This window comes from Myripristis murdjan, chromosome 21 (genome assembly GCF_902150065.1).
Source record: "Myripristis murdjan chromosome 21, fMyrMur1.1, whole genome shotgun sequence".
Taxonomy (NCBI): domain Eukaryota; kingdom Metazoa; phylum Chordata; class Actinopteri; order Holocentriformes; family Holocentridae; genus Myripristis; species Myripristis murdjan.
Window position 1 is genome coordinate 24,302,404 of NC_044000.1, and position 19,205 is coordinate 24,321,608.

General features: G+C 40.6%; 1 protein-coding gene across 1 annotated transcript in view; it reads right to left on the reverse strand.

Annotated features, from left to right (window-relative positions):
- The window catches only part of neb (nebulin), a 63,144-nt gene that overhangs the window by 40,138 nt on the left and 3,801 nt on the right, over positions 1-19,205 (reverse strand). The window contains exons 4-50 of the mRNA XM_030080362.1: positions 18,211-18,267; positions 17,127-17,234; positions 16,829-16,936; positions 16,317-16,421; positions 16,113-16,217; positions 15,842-15,946; positions 14,996-15,100; positions 14,097-14,201; positions 13,885-13,992; positions 13,224-13,340; positions 12,511-12,612; positions 12,248-12,355; positions 12,030-12,134; positions 11,811-11,909; positions 10,954-11,058; positions 10,719-10,826; positions 10,435-10,548; positions 10,105-10,302; positions 9,820-9,927; positions 9,608-9,706; positions 9,368-9,472; positions 9,111-9,218; positions 8,609-8,920; positions 8,293-8,499; positions 8,067-8,171; positions 7,845-7,952; positions 7,342-7,653; positions 6,979-7,185; positions 6,719-6,823; positions 6,520-6,627; positions 6,091-6,402; positions 5,461-5,667; positions 5,271-5,375; positions 4,996-5,103; positions 4,569-4,880; positions 3,897-4,103; positions 3,697-3,801; positions 3,476-3,583; positions 3,050-3,361; positions 2,688-2,894; positions 2,490-2,594; positions 2,258-2,365; positions 1,841-2,152; positions 1,531-1,734; positions 1,228-1,332; positions 419-526; positions 23-334 (exon numbers count right to left, since the gene is read on the reverse strand). Coding sequence (XP_029936222.1) covers positions 23-334; positions 419-526; positions 1,228-1,332; positions 1,531-1,734; positions 1,841-2,152; positions 2,258-2,365; positions 2,490-2,594; positions 2,688-2,894; positions 3,050-3,361; positions 3,476-3,583; positions 3,697-3,801; positions 3,897-4,103; positions 4,569-4,880; positions 4,996-5,103; positions 5,271-5,375; positions 5,461-5,667; positions 6,091-6,402; positions 6,520-6,627; positions 6,719-6,823; positions 6,979-7,185; positions 7,342-7,653; positions 7,845-7,952; positions 8,067-8,171; positions 8,293-8,499; positions 8,609-8,920; positions 9,111-9,218; positions 9,368-9,472; positions 9,608-9,706; positions 9,820-9,927; positions 10,105-10,302; positions 10,435-10,548; positions 10,719-10,826; positions 10,954-11,058; positions 11,811-11,909; positions 12,030-12,134; positions 12,248-12,355; positions 12,511-12,612; positions 13,224-13,340; positions 13,885-13,992; positions 14,097-14,201; positions 14,996-15,100; positions 15,842-15,946; positions 16,113-16,217; positions 16,317-16,421; positions 16,829-16,936; positions 17,127-17,234; positions 18,211-18,267 — 7,083 coding nt within the window. The remainder of the gene's footprint in view (positions 1-22; positions 335-418; positions 527-1,227; positions 1,333-1,530; positions 1,735-1,840; positions 2,153-2,257; positions 2,366-2,489; positions 2,595-2,687; positions 2,895-3,049; positions 3,362-3,475; positions 3,584-3,696; positions 3,802-3,896; positions 4,104-4,568; positions 4,881-4,995; positions 5,104-5,270; positions 5,376-5,460; positions 5,668-6,090; positions 6,403-6,519; positions 6,628-6,718; positions 6,824-6,978; positions 7,186-7,341; positions 7,654-7,844; positions 7,953-8,066; positions 8,172-8,292; positions 8,500-8,608; positions 8,921-9,110; positions 9,219-9,367; positions 9,473-9,607; positions 9,707-9,819; positions 9,928-10,104; positions 10,303-10,434; positions 10,549-10,718; positions 10,827-10,953; positions 11,059-11,810; positions 11,910-12,029; positions 12,135-12,247; positions 12,356-12,510; positions 12,613-13,223; positions 13,341-13,884; positions 13,993-14,096; positions 14,202-14,995; positions 15,101-15,841; positions 15,947-16,112; positions 16,218-16,316; positions 16,422-16,828; positions 16,937-17,126; positions 17,235-18,210; positions 18,268-19,205) is intronic.

The window sequence follows — 19,205 nt, forward strand, 5'->3', positions numbered from 1 at the left end:
AGTTCCAAGAATCTGTACTCACATCACTCTGTAAATCATATGCCAGTCTGGCCTGGACAACATCATTGGAGTCTGGCAGGCAGGTCCAGTTGTGCAGGCGGGTGATATAGTTGGCATGGTTGACCTGAATCTGGTTCTTCTTGGCCAGTTCAAAGGCCATCATGTCCACTGGCAGATGGAACTTGGTCTTGGACTTGTTGAAGTCCTTCTTGTACAAAGCGTCACTGGCAATCTTGGCTGAGTTCAGGGCCAGCATGAGCAGAGGGTCGTCCTGGATGCTGAGGGCACCAATGTGGTGGCCAACTTGTTTACGGTATCCTGTCTTATACTTGTACTAGAAGAAGAATGAAAGAAATTCTATAGTGATGTCAAAAGCAACATGATAAATTTGTAAAACTTGTCAAGTTCAACAACTTACGTCACTGGCAATGTCCCTTGAAGCCTTGGCTGCGATGATGGAAATGGCATCATTACGCAGATCGTAGCCCTTCTTCTTTGCTTCTTCATTTGCCTGTTTGTAGGCTTTCTGTATGAAAGACCAAGAGCAAAAATCTCAATAAATTCATCACACAGACAGGAAGAGCTCCTTGACTAAAATACAAAAACTGATCCCACGCAACTCTCACACACTTGCCAATGGTTTTTCTGCAGCAGGACACTTGGCTTTACCTTCTCTGCAGTGTTATTTCATTCAGTGTGCCCAACCTTGCATCTTGTTCCTCTTACCTACCGAATGGTGGAATGACTATCTCATCCCGGTAAGTGCAAAGGAGTTCTTTATATTATATCATCCACTCTAAACTAAAAACGAATTTCTCAAAAAACACAACATATTACCACTTCTCTACCAGTGTCCCTTCTAAAAACAGTTCCCTCTTCTGCATTCCCCTTCTCTGTTTGCAGTTGATCACACTGCTGTTTTATTTAGCAAAAAAAATGTTTCTACCTTTCTGCCGTGAATCTTAATTCTTCATTTAGTATGCCCTATCATACATGATCATTGCAAGGAACATGCACTTTTCTTACATCTATTACCTAGGCATTGATATTTTTACCCTTTGCATTTCTTTTTGTTGGTTGCTTGTGCTGGTGGAAATCTAGGAATTAAAGCTTATTGTGTTGTTTTATCACCCTTAATTGTTCTGAATAACAGCAACTGCTAAATGCCAGAGGATTGTGAATGTAAATTTAAATGGGATGAATGAATGAATATTGTTTTTTACTCACCACACTATAGTTGACCTTGTTGGCTTTGGCCAGAAGAATATCCATGGCATCAGGCATGACGTGGATTGATGTCTTTTCTTTCTCCCATGCATCAATATATGTTTTCTGTAATATCGTATCATTTCAGTAATTCACATACTTAAACACAAATTAGCATTTTCGTATCCATCTTTTAATGAGCAACTAATGAAGGCTTAATTTTTATCCATATCTGATACAATGAAATTTTAATTATGATAAGCTATAACTAGGTATGAGGTAACTTTTAAGGCAATAAATTGATGAACATAGAGGAGATATTACCTTGTTCATAATCTGAGCATTGCCTTTAGCCAACACCATCGGCATGTCTTCAGTTGTGCTGGTGAATTTGTAGTTACTTGGGTGCTGACGATACACGTTCTCACTCAGGATCTCACCAGCTTTCTTAACTTTCTCAACATCCAGTGACCCAATAGGCACCCATCCAATGCCCTGCATCATCTTTTGATCAGCCTTGTAAACAGCCTGGACAAAACAAACAAGGTTTACAAAGTTATTTCTCAGTTAAAAAAATATGCATGCATAAAAACAATATATTTGCACACCATAAGTTCCAAGAATCCATACTCACATCACTCTGTAGATCATATGCCAGTCTGGCCTGGACAACATCATTGGAGTCTGGCAGGCAGGTCCAGTTGTGCAGGCGGGTGATGTAGTTGGCATGGTTGACCTGAATCTGGTTCTTCTTGGCCAGTTCAAAGGCCATCATGTCCACTGGCAGATGGAACTTGGTCTTGGACTTGTTGAAGTCCTTCTTGTACAAAGCGTCACTGGCAATCTTGGCTGAGTTCAGGGCCAGCATGAGCAGAGGGTCGTCCTGGATGCTGAGGGCACCAATGTGGTGGCCCACTTGCTTACGGTATCCTGTCTTATACTTGTACTGAAAAAGCAGGTGAGATATTTTTGATGATCAAACTCTCAGTTAAAAGTTGGAGAATTTCAAATTCAAATAGTACAGTATGATAATAGCAAAGCAAAAACTTACATCACTTGCAATAGTAACAGAGGTCTTTGCAGCCTGGATTGGAATGGCATCTGCACGAACATTATGACCCTTCTTCTTGGACAGCTCATTGTCCAACTTGTACAGTTTCTGAGGAAAGAGGAATACACATTTTGTAAAGAAATGAATGTCTACTCATCACCGCATATTTTTGTCACAGCCTTAAACAGATCATTTCACATTTCCATTGAAAAATTTAAGTACTACTCTGTACCTCACTGTAATTCTTCTTGTTTGCTCTGGCAAGAACAATATCCATGGCATCAGGCATGATGTGGATTGAGGTCTTGTCACTCTCCCATGCTTTGTTATAGGATTTCTGGAAACAAAATGTACATGTTGGTGCAATAAATTCTCAGAAATTAATGGAATATATATTTCTATTATTCCCACTGTGAATCATATCCAGCACCTTGTCCATAATCTGGTTGTTGGCAGTGGCCAATGCCAGGTCCATGGAATGCATGTCTTTGGTGAACTTGAAGTTGCTGGGGTGTTGGCGGTACAGTTTCTCACTGAAGGCCTGTCCAGCTGATTTCACTTTCTCAACTTCCAGAGATCCAATAGGAACCCATCCAATTCCCCTGACGTAATTTTGGTACTCACTCTTGTACTGGTTCTGAGGGAGAACAGAACAGAAAAGATATTTTTTACAATGCAGTTCTGGTCCTTGAAGCTGCATAATACTAAACTCAACTTTATGGTTCATTTAAAAAATATTTGACAAAAACAGCAAAGATGATTAAGTCAGCCATAATGATGTTTCATACTTACATCACTGGCAATGAACTGCATGTTACGAGCCAGTTCCAGGTTCATGGCATCAGGCAGCACAGTGTAGTGGGAGATGATCTGCTTATACCCAGCGTAAGTCTGAACAGCAGACGCCTGCTTGGCATGAGCCAGGCTCATCATGTCCACTGGGGAGTGATACTTCAGCTTGGCCTTGTGGTAATCCTTCTTATAGTTCTTGTCACTCTGCATCTTGGCCACTTCCATGTAGTGAACCAGCAAGGGATCGTCCTGGAGGCTGCGGAAGCCAACATGGTGGCCCCTTGCCTTCTCGTAATCCAGCTTGTACTTGTACTATAAGAGCAAATAGTACTTTGTCATTCACAGACTCTGTCATTTTATATATCATTAGTTGTAATGGATAAATAGTAAATACTGATGCAATACAAGGCATTACTCCCAACTTACATTGCTGGCAATAGTGGTGCCAGACTTGGCAGCCACAATCGGGATGGCATCGGCTTTGAGGTGATGGCCCTTTTTGGCCATCTCCACAACACCGGATTTGTAAAGTTTCTGTGGAAATACAGAAGAAATGTGAGAATAAAATAAAATGAAAAAGAAAGCCACATTAACTAATACAAACATTACAAATAGTGTGTTTTATTAGTGAAATGGGATTGCCTCACATCGCTCATGGTGATGGCATTAGCCTTGGCCAGGAGAATCTCAGGAGCATCTGGCATGATATGGACAGTCAGTTTGTCCTTCTCCCAAGCAGCAGTGTATGCTTTCTGTAAATGCAATGAAAAATAAATAAATAAAAAACATTCTATAGACAAAGGTTACCTAAGAAATGTGTCATACAACTGGCATGAGCATGCTGCACCTTGTTCATGATCTGGTTGTTGGCAGTGGCCAGAGCCAGGTCCATAGAGTCCATCAGCTTGCTGAACTTGAAGTTGGATGGATGAGTGCGGTACTTCTTGTCGCTCTGAATCTCACCGCCAAGTTTAGCCGTCTCAACTCCAAGAGAGCCGATGGGGACCCACCCAATTCCTCTAATACAGGAGTTCCATTCAGACTTATAGTCACACTGGAGAAAAATAAGCACAATTAGATTGCAAATCCAAGTATGACCTTGAAACCCCTTATGCAATGGTTCTTCTAAAGATGATAATCATGTTTATAGCATTCCATATGTATCAAAATTGTTTGTATTATAATTTATATTATAATTTATTATAACTGTTTAACTTGACATGCGATAGATATGATCATTGGTATTCGATTCAGCTTTGTTCTCACTCTGAGAAAACGTTATGTCAAACCATCAGCTTACGATGCATAGTTGTTTTAAGTCCAGATGGTCCAGTCCTAAACCTTTTAAACTCTCTTCTCTAGGTGCTATGATATGTAGTATAGGGTTTTGCTCTCAAATGAAGGCATAGATGACGTACAAATTGTAGATTTGATCATTTTCTATTCCAGACTTTGTTTTGATTCTAAAATACACAACTGAGTGAAGAAACAGATCAAATTAAAGGTGTGTGTCACTTACATCACTAGCTTGGGTGTTCATGGTGCGGCACAGCTGCAGGTGCATGTTGTCAGGGAGAAGGAAGTAGTTGTGAGGGATCTTTCTGTACCCAGCATAAGTCTGAACAGCAGATGCTTGCTTGGCATGAGCCAGGCTCATCATGTCCACTGGGGAGTGATACTTCAGCTTGGCCTTGTGGTAATCCTTCTTGTAGTTCTTGTCACTCTGCATCTTGGCCACTTCCATGTAGTGAACCAGCAAGGGGTCGTCCTGGAGGCTGCGGAAGCCAACATGGTGGCCCTTTGCCTTCTCATGTGCCAGCTTGTACTTGTACTGCAACAGAAAATAAATATTTTGTCATTCACATACACTCCAGTCTTGCATATTATGAGTTGTAGTGGATAAACAGTACTTAATGATTTGATAGAGCATGCCTTTCCCAACTTACATTACTGGCAATGGTGGTGCCAGTCTTGGCAGCCAAAATTGGGATGGCATCGGCTTTGAGGTTATAGCCCTTATTGGCCATCTCCACAACACCGGCTTTGTAAAGTTTCTGTGGAAAATACAGAGGGGATAAGAAAATGAAATAGCTTCGGCTTTACATTACCTACATACAGATTACACAGTCAGCAAAGACAACATTAATGTATATGTCACTTGCTGGGACTGACTGACACTATACTCAGTACTTGATTAATTAATGTAGTGAGACTGCCTTACATTGCTCATGGTGATGGCATTAGCCTTGGCCAGGACAATCTCAGGAGCATCTGGCATGACATGGACAGTCAGTTTGTCCTTCTCCCAAGCTGCGGTGTATGCTTTCTGCAAATAAAGATTCAAGAAAACAAATTGATAATGATGCTTAAGAAAAAGTTCACCGACAACACTTTTTGTCTCTGTGCTGCACCTTGTTCATGATCTGGTTGTTGGCAGTGGCCAGAGCCAGGTCCATAGAGTCCATCAGCTTGCTGAACTTGAAGTTGGATGGATGAGTGCGGTACTTCTTGTCACTCTGAATCTCACCGCCAAGTTTAGCCGTCTCAACTCCAAGAGAGCCGATGGGGACCCACCCAATTCCTCTAATACAGGAGTTCCATTCAGACTTATAGTCACACTAGAACAGAAAAGAAAATTACATCATAAATCCAAGGATGATGATGAGAACCCTTATCCAATGGTTCTTCTAAAGATGATGATTACATTTATAGTATTCCATATGTATTGTAATTGTTTTAATTGGAAATGTTATTGGTATGGTTTCTGGTATTCCATTCAGACTTGTTCTTACACTGAGAAAACATGTCAAACCATCAGCTTCTGATGCATCGTTGGTGTGAAGTCCAGATCAACGGCAAACCTTTTAAATTTTTTTCCTCTAGGTACTGAGATGTGTAGTATAGGATTTTGCTCACAAATGAAGGTGTAGTTGAAGCACAACTTGGAGAGTCAATTTTGTTTTTTTTTCAATTATTGTTTTGATTCTAAAATACACAACTCAGTGAAGGAACAGATCAAAATAAAGGTGTGTGTCACTTACATCGCTAGCTTGGGTGTTCATGGTGCGACACAGCTGCAGGTGCATGTTGTCAGGGAGAAGGAAGTAGTTGTGAGGGATCTTTCTGTACCCAGCGTAAGTCTGAACCGCAGACGCCTGCTTGGCATGAGCCAGGCTCATCATGTCCACTGGGGAGTGATACTTCAGCTTGACCTTGTGGTAATCCTTCTTGTAGTTCTTGTCACTCTGCATTTTGGCCACTTCCATGTAGTGAACCAGCAAGGGGTCATCCTGGAGGCTGCGGAAGCCAACATGGTGGCCCTTTGCCTTCTCATAATCTTTCTTGTATTGGACCTAAAAGAAAGAGAAAAAGGTGACATTTAGATCTTGTTATATGTTTCAGTCATGATGAAAAAACTAGTGATGATTGCATCTATTTGTATTTGATTGGTGGATTTAAAGTGCACTTACATTACTGGCAATATGTCTGCCTTGCTTAGCATGTAGTATAGGAATAGCATCAGGCTTCATGTCATATCCCTTGGCAATATCTTCCAGCCACTTGTGCTTGTAGTGACTCTGAGGACAAATAGGTGAGAGTTGAGACAATGTTTTCTATACAGTAGATATTCAGATGCACTTAATCATGATAAATTTATTGTGCTCCAACCTCGCTCATGGTCTGGGCATTAAATTTAGCCTGGAGGAACTCAGGGCTGTCTGCTGGCAGATTGTAGGTATGCATAAACTTCTCACCAGAGGCTTTATATGCAGCCTAGAGAAAGAGAGAAACAGAAGAATAAACATTGTGGATTTTATTTGATTCCTTGCATGAGGAGTTTTGGCTCAACAAGCATAACTATTTCACTTCATCCTAACCATAAGATTGTATGAAGAAATACATCTTCTATGAACAGGGGAAATGCTTACTTTGCCCAGCTGCTTCGTGTTGGCCATAGCCAGAGCCATGTTCATGGAGTCAGTCTTGCTGGTGAACTTGAGGGTACTGGGGTGCTGTCTGTAGCCCCTATCATCTAGGGCTGCTTTGGCAGCTTTGGCCTTCTCAACCTCCAGGGAACCAATAGGGACCCATCCTGAACCTTTGTAATAGTTGTTGTAGTCTGCCTTGTACACATTCTGTGGATACACAGAAAAACAGGTGATTACCACAACTTTTGTAAGGGTTTACAGTTATCAATGTGTATCTTTGTAATGCAATAATGCATTTGCAAAGGACTGAGGATAACAGAATTAAATAATTGCAACAAACACAACTGAAGACTGAACACATACATTACTCTGAATGTCCATCATGGAGCGACACAGCTGCAACTGCATGTTGTCAGGGAGAAGGAAGTAGTTGTGAGGAATATTTCTGTAGCCCGCAAAGGTCTGAACAGTAGATGCCTGCTTGGCATGAGCCAGGCTCATCATGTCCACTGGGGAGTGATACTTCAGCTTGGCCTTGTGGTAATCCTTCTTGTAGTTCTTGTCACTCTGCATTTTGGCCACTTCCATGTAGTGAACCAGCAAAGGATCGTCCTGGAGGCTGCGGAAGCCAACATGGCGGCCCTTTGCCTTCTCATGTGCCAGCTTGTACTTGTACTATATTTAAAAAAAAAAAAAAAAAAAAAAAATATTATTATTATTGTTGTTATAATTATTATTATTATTATTATTAGTAGTAGTAGTAGTAGTAGTGGTAGTAGTAGTAGTATCACTATTATTGTTGTTGTTATATTTTTAAATGCAAAATATTTAAACAGCCTCACTAATAGCATTTATTTTCAACTTACATTACTGGCAATATCTCTGGATGATTTTGCTGCAACAATGGGAATTGCATCTTCCTTCATGTGATGTCCTTTAAGCAGATCTTGACGGTGAGAATATGTGTAGTAATTCTAAAAAAGAAAAAAGGATACGATCAAAAGTTATGTTACTCTTGTATTAACACATATACTTCTCTATAGAACTATATCTGCATGAAACATATTGTTCAGGAATTCACTACTAACCTGGCTAATGTTGACAGCATTGTATTTGGCCTGCAACAGTTCAGGTGCATCAGCAGGCAGATGATAAGTGTGCATGAACTTCTCTCCACTGGCCTTGTACTCTTTCTATAAAATCACAATGAAAACAAGCCTTGGGTTATTGAAAGTCAAAAATAAAACTTAGAGAGTGAAATCAAGAGGCCTTTATGACACTGCACTAAATCATATTGCGTTTTCCACTTCTCACCGCATTGAGGATCTTGGCGTTGGCCTTGGCCAGCTCCATGTTCATGGAGTCAGTGACACTGGTGAATTTAATAGTGTCAGGGTGCTGTCTGTACTTTTTCTCATCCAGAGCTGCTGCTGCCGCCTTGGCTTTCTCCACCTCCAGGGACCCAATGGGGACCCAGCCAATTCCTTTGACTGAGCTCTCATAATCCAGTTTATAGTTGTACTGTAAAAAGAGTAGGGAAAGAGAAGAGACACCCGTTAGACCCAAAGCTAAGACATATTTACATATATTATGAGGCAAAATCCCTAAAAACGGAGGAAATGAGACTTACATCACTGGAGCTGAGGTTCATGCTGCGAGCAAGTTCTAGACTCATGGCATCAGGAAGGAGGCTGTAACGATGGTGGTGCTGCTTGTATCCAGCATAAGTCTGCACAGCTGAGGCATGCTTGGCGTGAGCCAGGCTCATCATGTCCACTGGGGAGTGATACTTCAGCTTGACCTTGTGGTAATCCTTCTTGTAGTTCTTGTCACTCTGCATCTTGGCCACGTCCATGTAGTGAACCAGCAAGGGATCGTCCTGGAGGCTGCGGAAGCCAACATGGTGGCCCTTTGCCTTCTCATACGCCTTTTTGTATTGAACCTTGAAGTGAAAGGATAAAAAAAAAAAATCTCAACTTGTATTGCGTTCAAAGAATTTTGAATGAGAAGGCAAGAGAGAGAAGATGAAACGAGGAGTGCATGCTGTTCTGTGCATGTAAATGTTTTGCCAAAGTAAAGACCTTTAAATGGAGATGATTCTTGATTCTTAGAGGTGTGGATTTTGTACTTACGTCACTGGCAGCATGTCTGGCAGCCTTTGCAGCGACAATGGGGATGGCATCAGGTTTCATGTCATATCCTTTAGCAATGTCCTCCTCCCAGGCAAGCTTGTAGTAGTTCTGAAATTAAGTATTACAGTGATATTACAATTAAATACATTAACAACTACATTTAAATGTATCCAAAAAAGCTACTTCCTAATTATTCTGTACGTAATGATTCAGATCTATGTAGTAATGTGTGATTAATATGCAAGTATATAACCTACCTTGCTAATGTTGTAGGCATTGCACTTGGCCTGGAGGAACTCAGGGACATCAGGAGGCAAAGAGTATTTCTGATGAACCTCCTCCAGTCCTCTCTTATAGAACCGCTACAAGGGAAGAAGACAGAGGTGGTAAAATTATTAATTAACAAATGCAAGTGCAATTTAATTAGTCTCTATTAATAATCTGAATAATTAATCCCAGTAAAATGAACAGTGAATGAACAGCGACAGTAGACTCACATCACTCCTCTGAAGCTGGTTGACCTTGGCCTGCAGCATGATGGGGTGGTCATCGATAGCTGTGAAGGGGATGGTGTCTGGGTGCTGCCTGTACTTTTTCTGTAGGAAACACAAGGGAAACATTGTGAGAATTATTCTGTGAATTAATCTAATGTCAAGAGGAGGAATAGTCTGTGTGCAAGAAGACTGGACAGATGTTGTGAAATACATACATCACTGAGGATCTCGCCAGCTTTCTTGGCTTTTTCAACGTCCATGGAGCCGAAAGGCACCCATGGGGTACCCTTGGTGTTAGCGTTGTAGTCGGCCTTGTACTCATTCTGGGAAGAAGAAAAACAAGAGGGAAAAATGTGGTGCCACTTCACTGTGTACATAAGAACTGCAAAACCTCATATTGTGGTGATATATCATTTGTTAATTTCACAATTGCCCAACACCAATAAACAGCCTATCAGCAATAAGAACTTTGTATGTTTGTTTAAGATGTTCATACTTACATCACTCTGGATGACATTGGCTTTCTTGGCGAGGTCCAGCAGTACGCTGTCGTAGGGAAGGAGGTACTGGTTTCTGATGCTCCTGTACCCGGCCATGCTAGCAATCGCCTGGGACTTCTTGGCCAGGGTGACCGACATCATGTCCAGTGTGGTATGGTACTTGGTCTTCAATTTTTCATAGTCCTTTTTGTACTCGCGCTGTGAAGACATCATTAGGAGACTGCTGAACTGTGCCGTTATTAACTCAGCACTAAATAAATGAAAATTTAAAAAGGGGAAATATCTATAGCTTTCAGTTTCATCCAGTAATTTAACCCTCAAGCAACTTACATCACTCTGGATTTTGGCCACGTGAACGGAGTGCAAAATCTTTGGGTCGTCATTAATGCTGAGGGCTCCAACCATCTGTCCCTTGTTCTTCTCATACTCCTTCTTATATTTAACCTGCAAGGAGGAGCAAAAAGATGTCAAGCATTAAATCAGTAAAGACACACACACACACACACACAGACACACACACACACACACACACACATTTCCTTGATAGAGTACGAAAATAAAATGGAAGCAAGAAATTCTCATTTCTTTAAATATTTATATTATGGCATACTTACATCACTGGCAATGTTCGTGTGAGCACGGGCAGCAAGTATCGAGATGGCATCACCCTTGACCTCAAACTCCTTAGCTTTACGTTTCTCCCAGTCATACTTGTAACAGCTCTGCAAGCAGATAATCATGCCATATAGGACTTAGAACATGAATGCAAATGAAGCTGGTAGAAAATTGCTTCACTTTCAGTGACCCTCTGATATGAAGCCTCTTTACAAATAAAGTGAAATTACTTACATCACTAAGGTTGTAAGCATTAACTCTGGACTGGACGAAGAAGGGGTAGTCTGGGGGCAGGTAACACTTGAACTTTGTCTCCTCATACTTTGCCTTGTAGTTCAGCTGCGAAAAGGGAAAGGTGATCAAAATTAGAAATCATCAACAATATTCTCAAATTCCTTATTATGACTCAATACCATCAGTTCATAGTGTGGTTGTAGGTCTCAGCTGTAGTTGTAGTAGCTCAGTTGTAGTTAAGAGACACAAGAAATTTGCACAGGTTTCTATGAATAGTTATTTTATTTCTTGTCACTGGAGGGCAGTGGAGGATTAACTGGGCTCTTTATCTAAGAGTTATGTCTCATAACCGTCACTTTCCCTGGCTCCCCAACCCCTCTCTGATCACAGGGTTTATTTTGGGCCAACTGAATGCCTGCTGCTATTTATACTACAGAGAGATGGCTCTCCCGTTTCCATGGTGTCCACAGAAAGACAGCTGGCCTATGTGGATGAATGGGCACATTTTAAGGAACCCTGTCGCTAACATGACTCCAACGCAGTCTGATGGTGAGCATTTGCTGACCATTACAGGTACTGAGTAAGTGTCCTTTTGTTTGAGTATGTAAATGAACACATAAAAAGAATTGTGTTTACAGAGACCCTGTGAAATTTATTTTAACACCTGTTTGAGTTATGTGAACAAACTGTCAGAGGATATTTAAATAATGATTTACTGTTATTTATTTGATTATATTCCATCATGTGCTAATCCTGTGTGGGATTTTAAGACACACCTCTTTCATTTCTAATGGATTTTTTTTTAATGGTATTCATACTATATGGAGCTCGTCCATGCATCTAGACAGTGTACATACATCACTTAGCTGTTGGGCGTTGACGGCGGCTTGAACCATAACTGGCGAATCCGAGACTTGAGTAAATTTCACAGTGCTTGGATGTTGCCGGTAAGCTTTCTGCAAAAGATTGCATGAAAAAAAATTGAGATTTTTATAACAAAACTGTAGAGCCACTACGAATAAAATTCTATTTTAAAGAAATAGCTTTTCAAAAAGCTATTAATCGAGACTACTTACATCTTTACACTTCTCAAGGCCCTTAGTGGCCTCATATTCAGGTGTAATCGTTTGAGGGAAGAAGCATCTTGTTTTCAGATCTTCATAATCAGCTTTGTACATTTGCTGCAAGACAGATTGGTGAGACAAAGTGTAAACAAAAGATTGTATCATCAATGAATACTCATAATGCAATAAAAAAGAATAAGGAAAGGAAAGCAAAACCCAAAGTGACTTACTTCATTCTTCATTTCCTCAATTTTCTGGCAATGAAGCATGTAGATATCTTCATAGCTGCCAATATAGTGGCCCTTCACCTCATTATCATACTTATCTTTGTAATGTACCTGGAAAAAAAAGAAATCAATGTCATAAATGTCTATAGTATTGAAAATGAAAACAATTAAGACACAGAAGAAACAGTGTAAGAAAGAAATATTTTTTTTTGTAAGTTCATCAAAATGAAAGTTTGTGTACTCTTGGAATTTGAGAGTCTACTCACGTCACTGAATTGTTTAAGAACTGAGTCCATTTGAAACTTGGGCGTGTCACAGTAGTTGATGCTGAACCCTCTGGATTTCTCATAATTGGCCTTGTAGACTTTCTGAAAATGAGAAAGAAAACAAATAATGAATGAATAGAAAAAAAAAAACATAAGTCATGGGACCAAAATAAAAAAGCAAACAAATAAGGGATTACACAAACATTCATTAACAAGAAATTTTAGGAACAAAATACAGACTGCAGACTCAGTGTACCACTAATACGATACATTAAGGGCTTAAACCCGAAAACTGCCAGTGAGACTTTTCCTCGGACAGCATCTCACTGTATACAAGGTCATACACACACCCTGAGGATCTCTCAGTTGGCTTACTTTACACCATTGGCAGGAAGATCCAGTTAGAAGGACTACTTGACAGACACTGTGTATCATCTAAACTATCAATAAAAATATTTTAGAAGCCACCTCATTTTCAATTAACAGCCTAGTAAAAGCAATTGCCAAATCATGCAAGCTAAATCTGTGGCCTACATGGGAGGCACTGAAATAGAGATCATGTCATAGTGCTTTCCGTTTTCACATTCAACACTGTGTGACTCTAATAACAAACGGTCATTCATTTTCTTTAAAATGTGGGTTGTCTATTACTGCAGTAAAATGCTAGTACAGGCAAATAGCTCCTTTCCACATAACTTTCTTAGTACACCTACATCACTGAGAATGGTGCCAGCATATCTGAGCTGTCTGAGCAGAGGATTCTCCGTGGCGGGGAGAGTGTTATAGTCAGACTGCGCCTTCGTCTTCTCATATTCCTTCTTGTATTGGACCTAAAGATAGAAACGTGGAGAACACAGTGAGTATGAGGAGGACAATACTGAGATGAGGAAGTGTTTTGATAGGGTAGGCTATAATGACTCATGCACTATAGTATTAATACATTTTAGTCATGATAGAACAACAAGTGTCCCTATAGCATCAATGTTTTCTACAGTGACGCATGTCTGCATTGTGTGTGGATGCGTGGATGGCCATGAGCTAAAGCTGAGGATCCCACGCACACATTCTGTTATGCACTGAATCCAGCTGTAACCAGGCACTAGTCACACTGCACACTGAATATGTGCAGTGAGAGTGAACCAAATGGAGATCTCTGAGCCATGCTGTGCATGTGTGCAGGCAAGACAGAGTAAACCTCTGCATCACAGTGGACTTGTTGACTCATACTCTGTTCTGAGACACAGGTCCACTTTCTACCATGTTTTCCGCATGAGATAGGACCTATAAAAATCATCTGATACCTTTGTGTGTGCGTATGTGTGTGCGTGTGTGTGTTGGCAGGGGGCGGGGAAGGGGTCACTCCATTATACTCACCGAGCTAGCGGCATTAGTAGCCTTCTTGTTTGTTTCGTAAACAGGCGTTTCTGTTTGCATGAAATAAATTTGGTCTTTTATATCCTCAAACTCTTGCGTGTATTTTCTCTGAAAAGGAGAGAAAATAGTTCAGAGGGCAATAGTTGAACACAGATGTAGAAGAAAAGATGAGTCAGTAGAATTATTGTACAAGTCCTGTATTATGTTCTTACATTGCTGAGGTTGTCCATAGCCACTCTGGCAGTGGCCACATCAAAGTAGGGGGTCTCACACCATTGACCCTTCACATTTTTATTGTAGTCTTCCTTGTACTTAAGCTGTAGGGTACAAAAAATAATCACAATTATAACAAGTACATTACAGAACAAAGACTATCTTGCTGTAGACTAAGATGTAGAGCACAGATCGATGATGATAATGTGCTAGTTATCTTCATTTGTTAGATGAAACACATTTGGGAATGACTGGATTCCCAGCAATTTCCTGCTATTAATGGCCTCAGTCTCTTAACAGGATCTAGAAAACAATATGTATCCAAGAGAGGACTTTGGGTAGAGTGTAAACAAAGGAAATATCAAAGCCGTACAGTGAATATTACTCCCAGTACACTTCACTTGTGGAATTGTTCAACCGACAACAGGTCATTAAGTTTAGGGGAAGCAAGAGTCAGGAAGGTGGATATTATTATAATCTGAGGGGAAGACATCACAGTAATGACCACAGTTTTGAGGCCATAGTTTGGTTTGGAAAAAAAATGAACTGACTCAGAATTCAAGTTCTTGCTTTTTAATTTGAACACATTCCAATGATTCAACACAAAAAGTTGAATGGTGCCGATGTTATTTAAAAGATAAGCAACTTAGCAGCAGAATGCCTTTTGGAAAAGTAAATTGTTAGGCCTAAAGTTATTATTAATCTAAAACTGTGCTCACTGTGCTAAATGTTCTACATTACAAATGTGTTTAACACTTTGGTATCACTTCTCATTGTGCTGAAAAAAAAAAAAACAACTAACTCAAAAGAACTATGGTGTCTGCCACTCTGTTTCTCCACTGTGGTAACAGATACACAATAGTATGCATAATCTACACATATACACAGATTCACTTACATCGCTGCGCTGAGTGAACACTCTCTTGGCCAGCTCCACATCAGGAGGGTCAGCCAGGGCGGTGTATTTGGCCTTACGCTCGTCATGACCCTTCTTGTAGTGAATCTGCGGGGACGCAGAAGCAGCAAGTGAAATTTACTGAGATGGTTAATTCTTCAAGATCAATATCTGACCTTAGCGCACAGTCTGTGACAGAGAAACATTGTCATGCTTCACCCTGATCGCACCTAATTGGATTGGTGAATTCCCAACCTCAGCAGAAATTGTTTAATGCAGTTGTGTTGAAAAAGGAAGTGGGGCACAACTGATGATTTTAATTGCCTTGCGAAAAATAGCTACATGGATGGAAATTGTCACATATGATACATCTCACTCAGCACAAAGAGGGGGGCCTTGAAAGAAAAAAAAAGGGAAAAAAAGAGGGAGGGGAAGATGTGCTCGACTGTATGACTGATGCTGAACAGCGATCTGCCAGCAAAGTCAATGTGAGGAATGAACTGCTCAAGTGAATTAAACAGTGAAATGGCACACTCACGACTCACTCACAGCCCTGTAGGAAAGCTGCCATCAGGCTTGAAGCCACGAAATGGTCAAGTGTTTCCTCATTTTTACTGAATAAATCATGTGTACGTTTAAATGAAAGTGTGCTAATTCAGTGTACTGGAAGAGATGCCAGTTGGTGATGCTCACTGCTGCACAAATAAGAGCATTTTTATGGAACTTCAATGTCAATACACTGGGTGTTTCCATTCCCTAAGTATTCATTAATCATAAGCAAAATCTGAATGCTGCATGTTGTTTAATTAATTTGAATGGTTCAGAGGAGGGTGTTTTATGTCTACTTACATCACTGAGGACCTCCTGAGCCTTGGCCACCCTACGCAGCTCAGGGCTGTCACTGTAGGGGTAGTACATGGTCTTCTCTTCATCCCAGGCCTCCGTGTATTGTTTCTAAATGCGGGGTTAAGTTATGAATTATTCATTGAAATAAAAAATCTTCTTATGTTTGTTTAACTTTTATTCCTCAAAGTAAGACATGGAAACACATTATTCTCATGTCAGCAGAAATCCTCTTTGGATCTAAAGCTGTGCTGTTTGAATGGCAGATTGTACTTACTTTGCTGAAGTTAGCAGCATTCTTCACGGCCAGGACCAGCTCAGGAGCATCCGGGGGCAGCAGGTACCTGTCCTTAGTTTCATCCCACTTTTGTCTGTACAGGACCTGGAACAGAAGAGTCACCCGGACGTCTTCAGTGATTATCTGCTGACAAACGGCTAGAATTGAAAGCTTATTACGCTGTTACAATTTCAGAGCACTGACCTTGCTGACCAACTCGGAGACATGTTTGACATGGGCAATCTCTTTGGCCTCACCATCGTACATGCTGCTGGTCTTGGCCTTATTGCCCGCCATACGGTATTTCACCTAGTGGGCAACAATAAAAATGATTTTTCCATTTTCTTGAATAGATCAAAAAACCTTTGGATTTAAAAAAAAAAAAAATCATCTTCATTTTGATTTTTTTTAAGTCTTTATTAAGCTAAAGGGAATGTCTACCTGACCTTGCTCAGCATTCATACAGTCACACACATTCTATCGCTGGCCACTGAATTGCTTCACTGAAGTGGGTGTTAAGCACCATGTTCAAAGACACCCTCACCGTACTTGATGAAAGAGGGAACATTATTGGTCATTCACTTTCCAAACCCAGATTTCAAGCTGTCCTCAGCTGGTGTGGGGGGTTAAACTAGAAATGCTCTACTCAAAATTAGTCACCCCTAACCTTTAGGTGACTGATTTGGGATCAGTGACACCACAGTCCTCAGTAGTACCTCACTGAGCTGCTCCTGGGCCTTCCTGATGCGGAGCATCTCAGGGCTATCAGTGATGATGGCAGGGGGGTTCCCTTTGGACTTGTCATAAGCCTCACGGTACTTATTCTGTCAGGAGGGAGGATCAAGGCAAAGTTAGAAAGTTATCAAATGGCCATGGTATGAAATGCAGATCACTGCAAAACCTTAGCCACAGAAAACAGAAGATTTACAATTGAAGCGGATGATCTGTGGTAGTGCTGTTCTTAATATAACACTACCCCGACCACACAGGTACGGATATGAAATTGTTGCTTACGTGGCTGAACTGGTCCAGCATCTTCTGGCTGTGGGCCAGGTATGGAGTCATGAACTTGGAGGTATCCACCTTGACCTTCTTCCTGACCTTCCTGGTGGGCAGGCCGGACTGGACATGGACAGGGGAAATTTAATTAACTTTCCTACTAATTTAATGGTCCAGGTTTCTTCATTACAGGAAACACAGGCAGGAAGTAAACCCATATCCACTTATAACAAAGATGCTACCCAAGCCATATGAAACAGGGATCGGTGGTACTTTAACAAACACATTATTCAAGGTATATTGTAGTAATAAACAGTGTAGTAGTAATAAACAGTAATAAATGCTAATTAGCTAATTAAATCTAGGTCTGACACTTTGAAAGGGACACACACTCTTACATTGTATTTTACAGTAAAAACTAAACAAACTAATTTGAAATTTGAATTTGAATTTCTGTGATCTTGCAGTACAACCATCTTACTCACCTTTAGTGACGCATGGCAATGAAAAGTTAAAATATGGTCAAGGTTTAAAGAGATACTAATGAATTAGTTGATTCAACATGGAATAAAGTTTGAGGGTGGCGATTATGGCATTATTATGTACTACTACTGAATATGGCCGATGGAGGGTGAATGCAGAATTTAAGACAGATAAAAGCAAGAAAAGGAATAATGCGAGAGACCACAGTAGTAATGAGCACACTGTGCAGCATGCATAGTCAGCCTCAGCAACACCTACAACTTAGGGTCATTTCATCTATTGGGCAGTAAAGCCATGCAGAACTAATTTATAACAAGTCATTAACTGTCTCAGTAGCTGCCTCTTGGTCTGGGACATCACAGTGAAAAAGCAGGATTGATAAATAACCCGTTTGTTCATGCGAAAGCAAAGTTTGCACTAAATTCTTTTAAAATTACTGACGCCAAAACTTTAACATAAATACCTGTCAAGACCAAAAAAACTATGGCTTACAGAGACAAAGCCAGACAGTGGATCATCTTTAACGGCATGCAAAGTATGGGATGCACCATTGGCTAGACACTGGAAGAGTAGCCTATACTGTTTTTGTACTGCTGCTTGGGAGGTGGTGCTTTACCTGTGTGACCTGGGAGGTCTGCCCAGTGACAGTCGTCGTTGTAAACTCCTCAACATACTACAAATATAGGACACACTCTGGGGTCTCAACATTGCCAGAACAAGTTATAGGAGAAACAGAACAGTGTATGGGATTGAGGTTGATTTTTCCCCAGCTCTGGTGTTCCACAATAACAACCACTGATTTGTTCTTATGCCAAACACCTCCATCCAACAGTATACAACAAATATGACACTATTACACTCTGTCTGTCAAATGCAGTCCTTGAAACAATTCAGGTACGGCATACGCCAGAGAATGTCATCATGAGGGATTGCTAACTTAACCTGTAATAAAATGTTCTCCACTCACAAAGTGACAATGAAAGTCCTCTGAGGTGAATATGCTTTAATTATGGCTGCAGTCTAATTAAGCCTGTATTCCACAGGGCAAAGAGAAGCCTATAATAGCGCAGGCTGCATGTGTGAACCTGACTGTCCGAATCCACTGATCCTCTGACCCTCCCTATAAACACCAGGAGCTCACATGATGCTATTCTTATTGTCTGTTATATTAGAGCTCACTGTCCTTGCAATCACTCAGCAATACACAGGTCAACAAACACCATTTCTGCCTAGCAATGTCTGTTCACACATGCGTATAAACAAGCTTCACGGTGAATCTTTTTTATCCATCCAAGAAGCACAAAGCACAGTAAGATTCCCACATACAGCCAACTCTTCCACGAATAGCACGTGTCTAATTTTAACAGTGCTCAAATACAGTGACCTCCACCAAGAAAACATCACAGCGAGACATTCTCAGCCACATAAAATTGGAAACAGCTACATTAACTAAGCTATATTCAACACCACGAGCCAAGTGGCTTAGATCAGGGGTTTTCCAGACAGTTTAACACAATTACACTTTCATTAAGCCACAGACCCTCATCTGAATTGACTCTGACCCTATGATGAAAAGATATTTTGGTTGATGTTATATATTAAATCATGTAG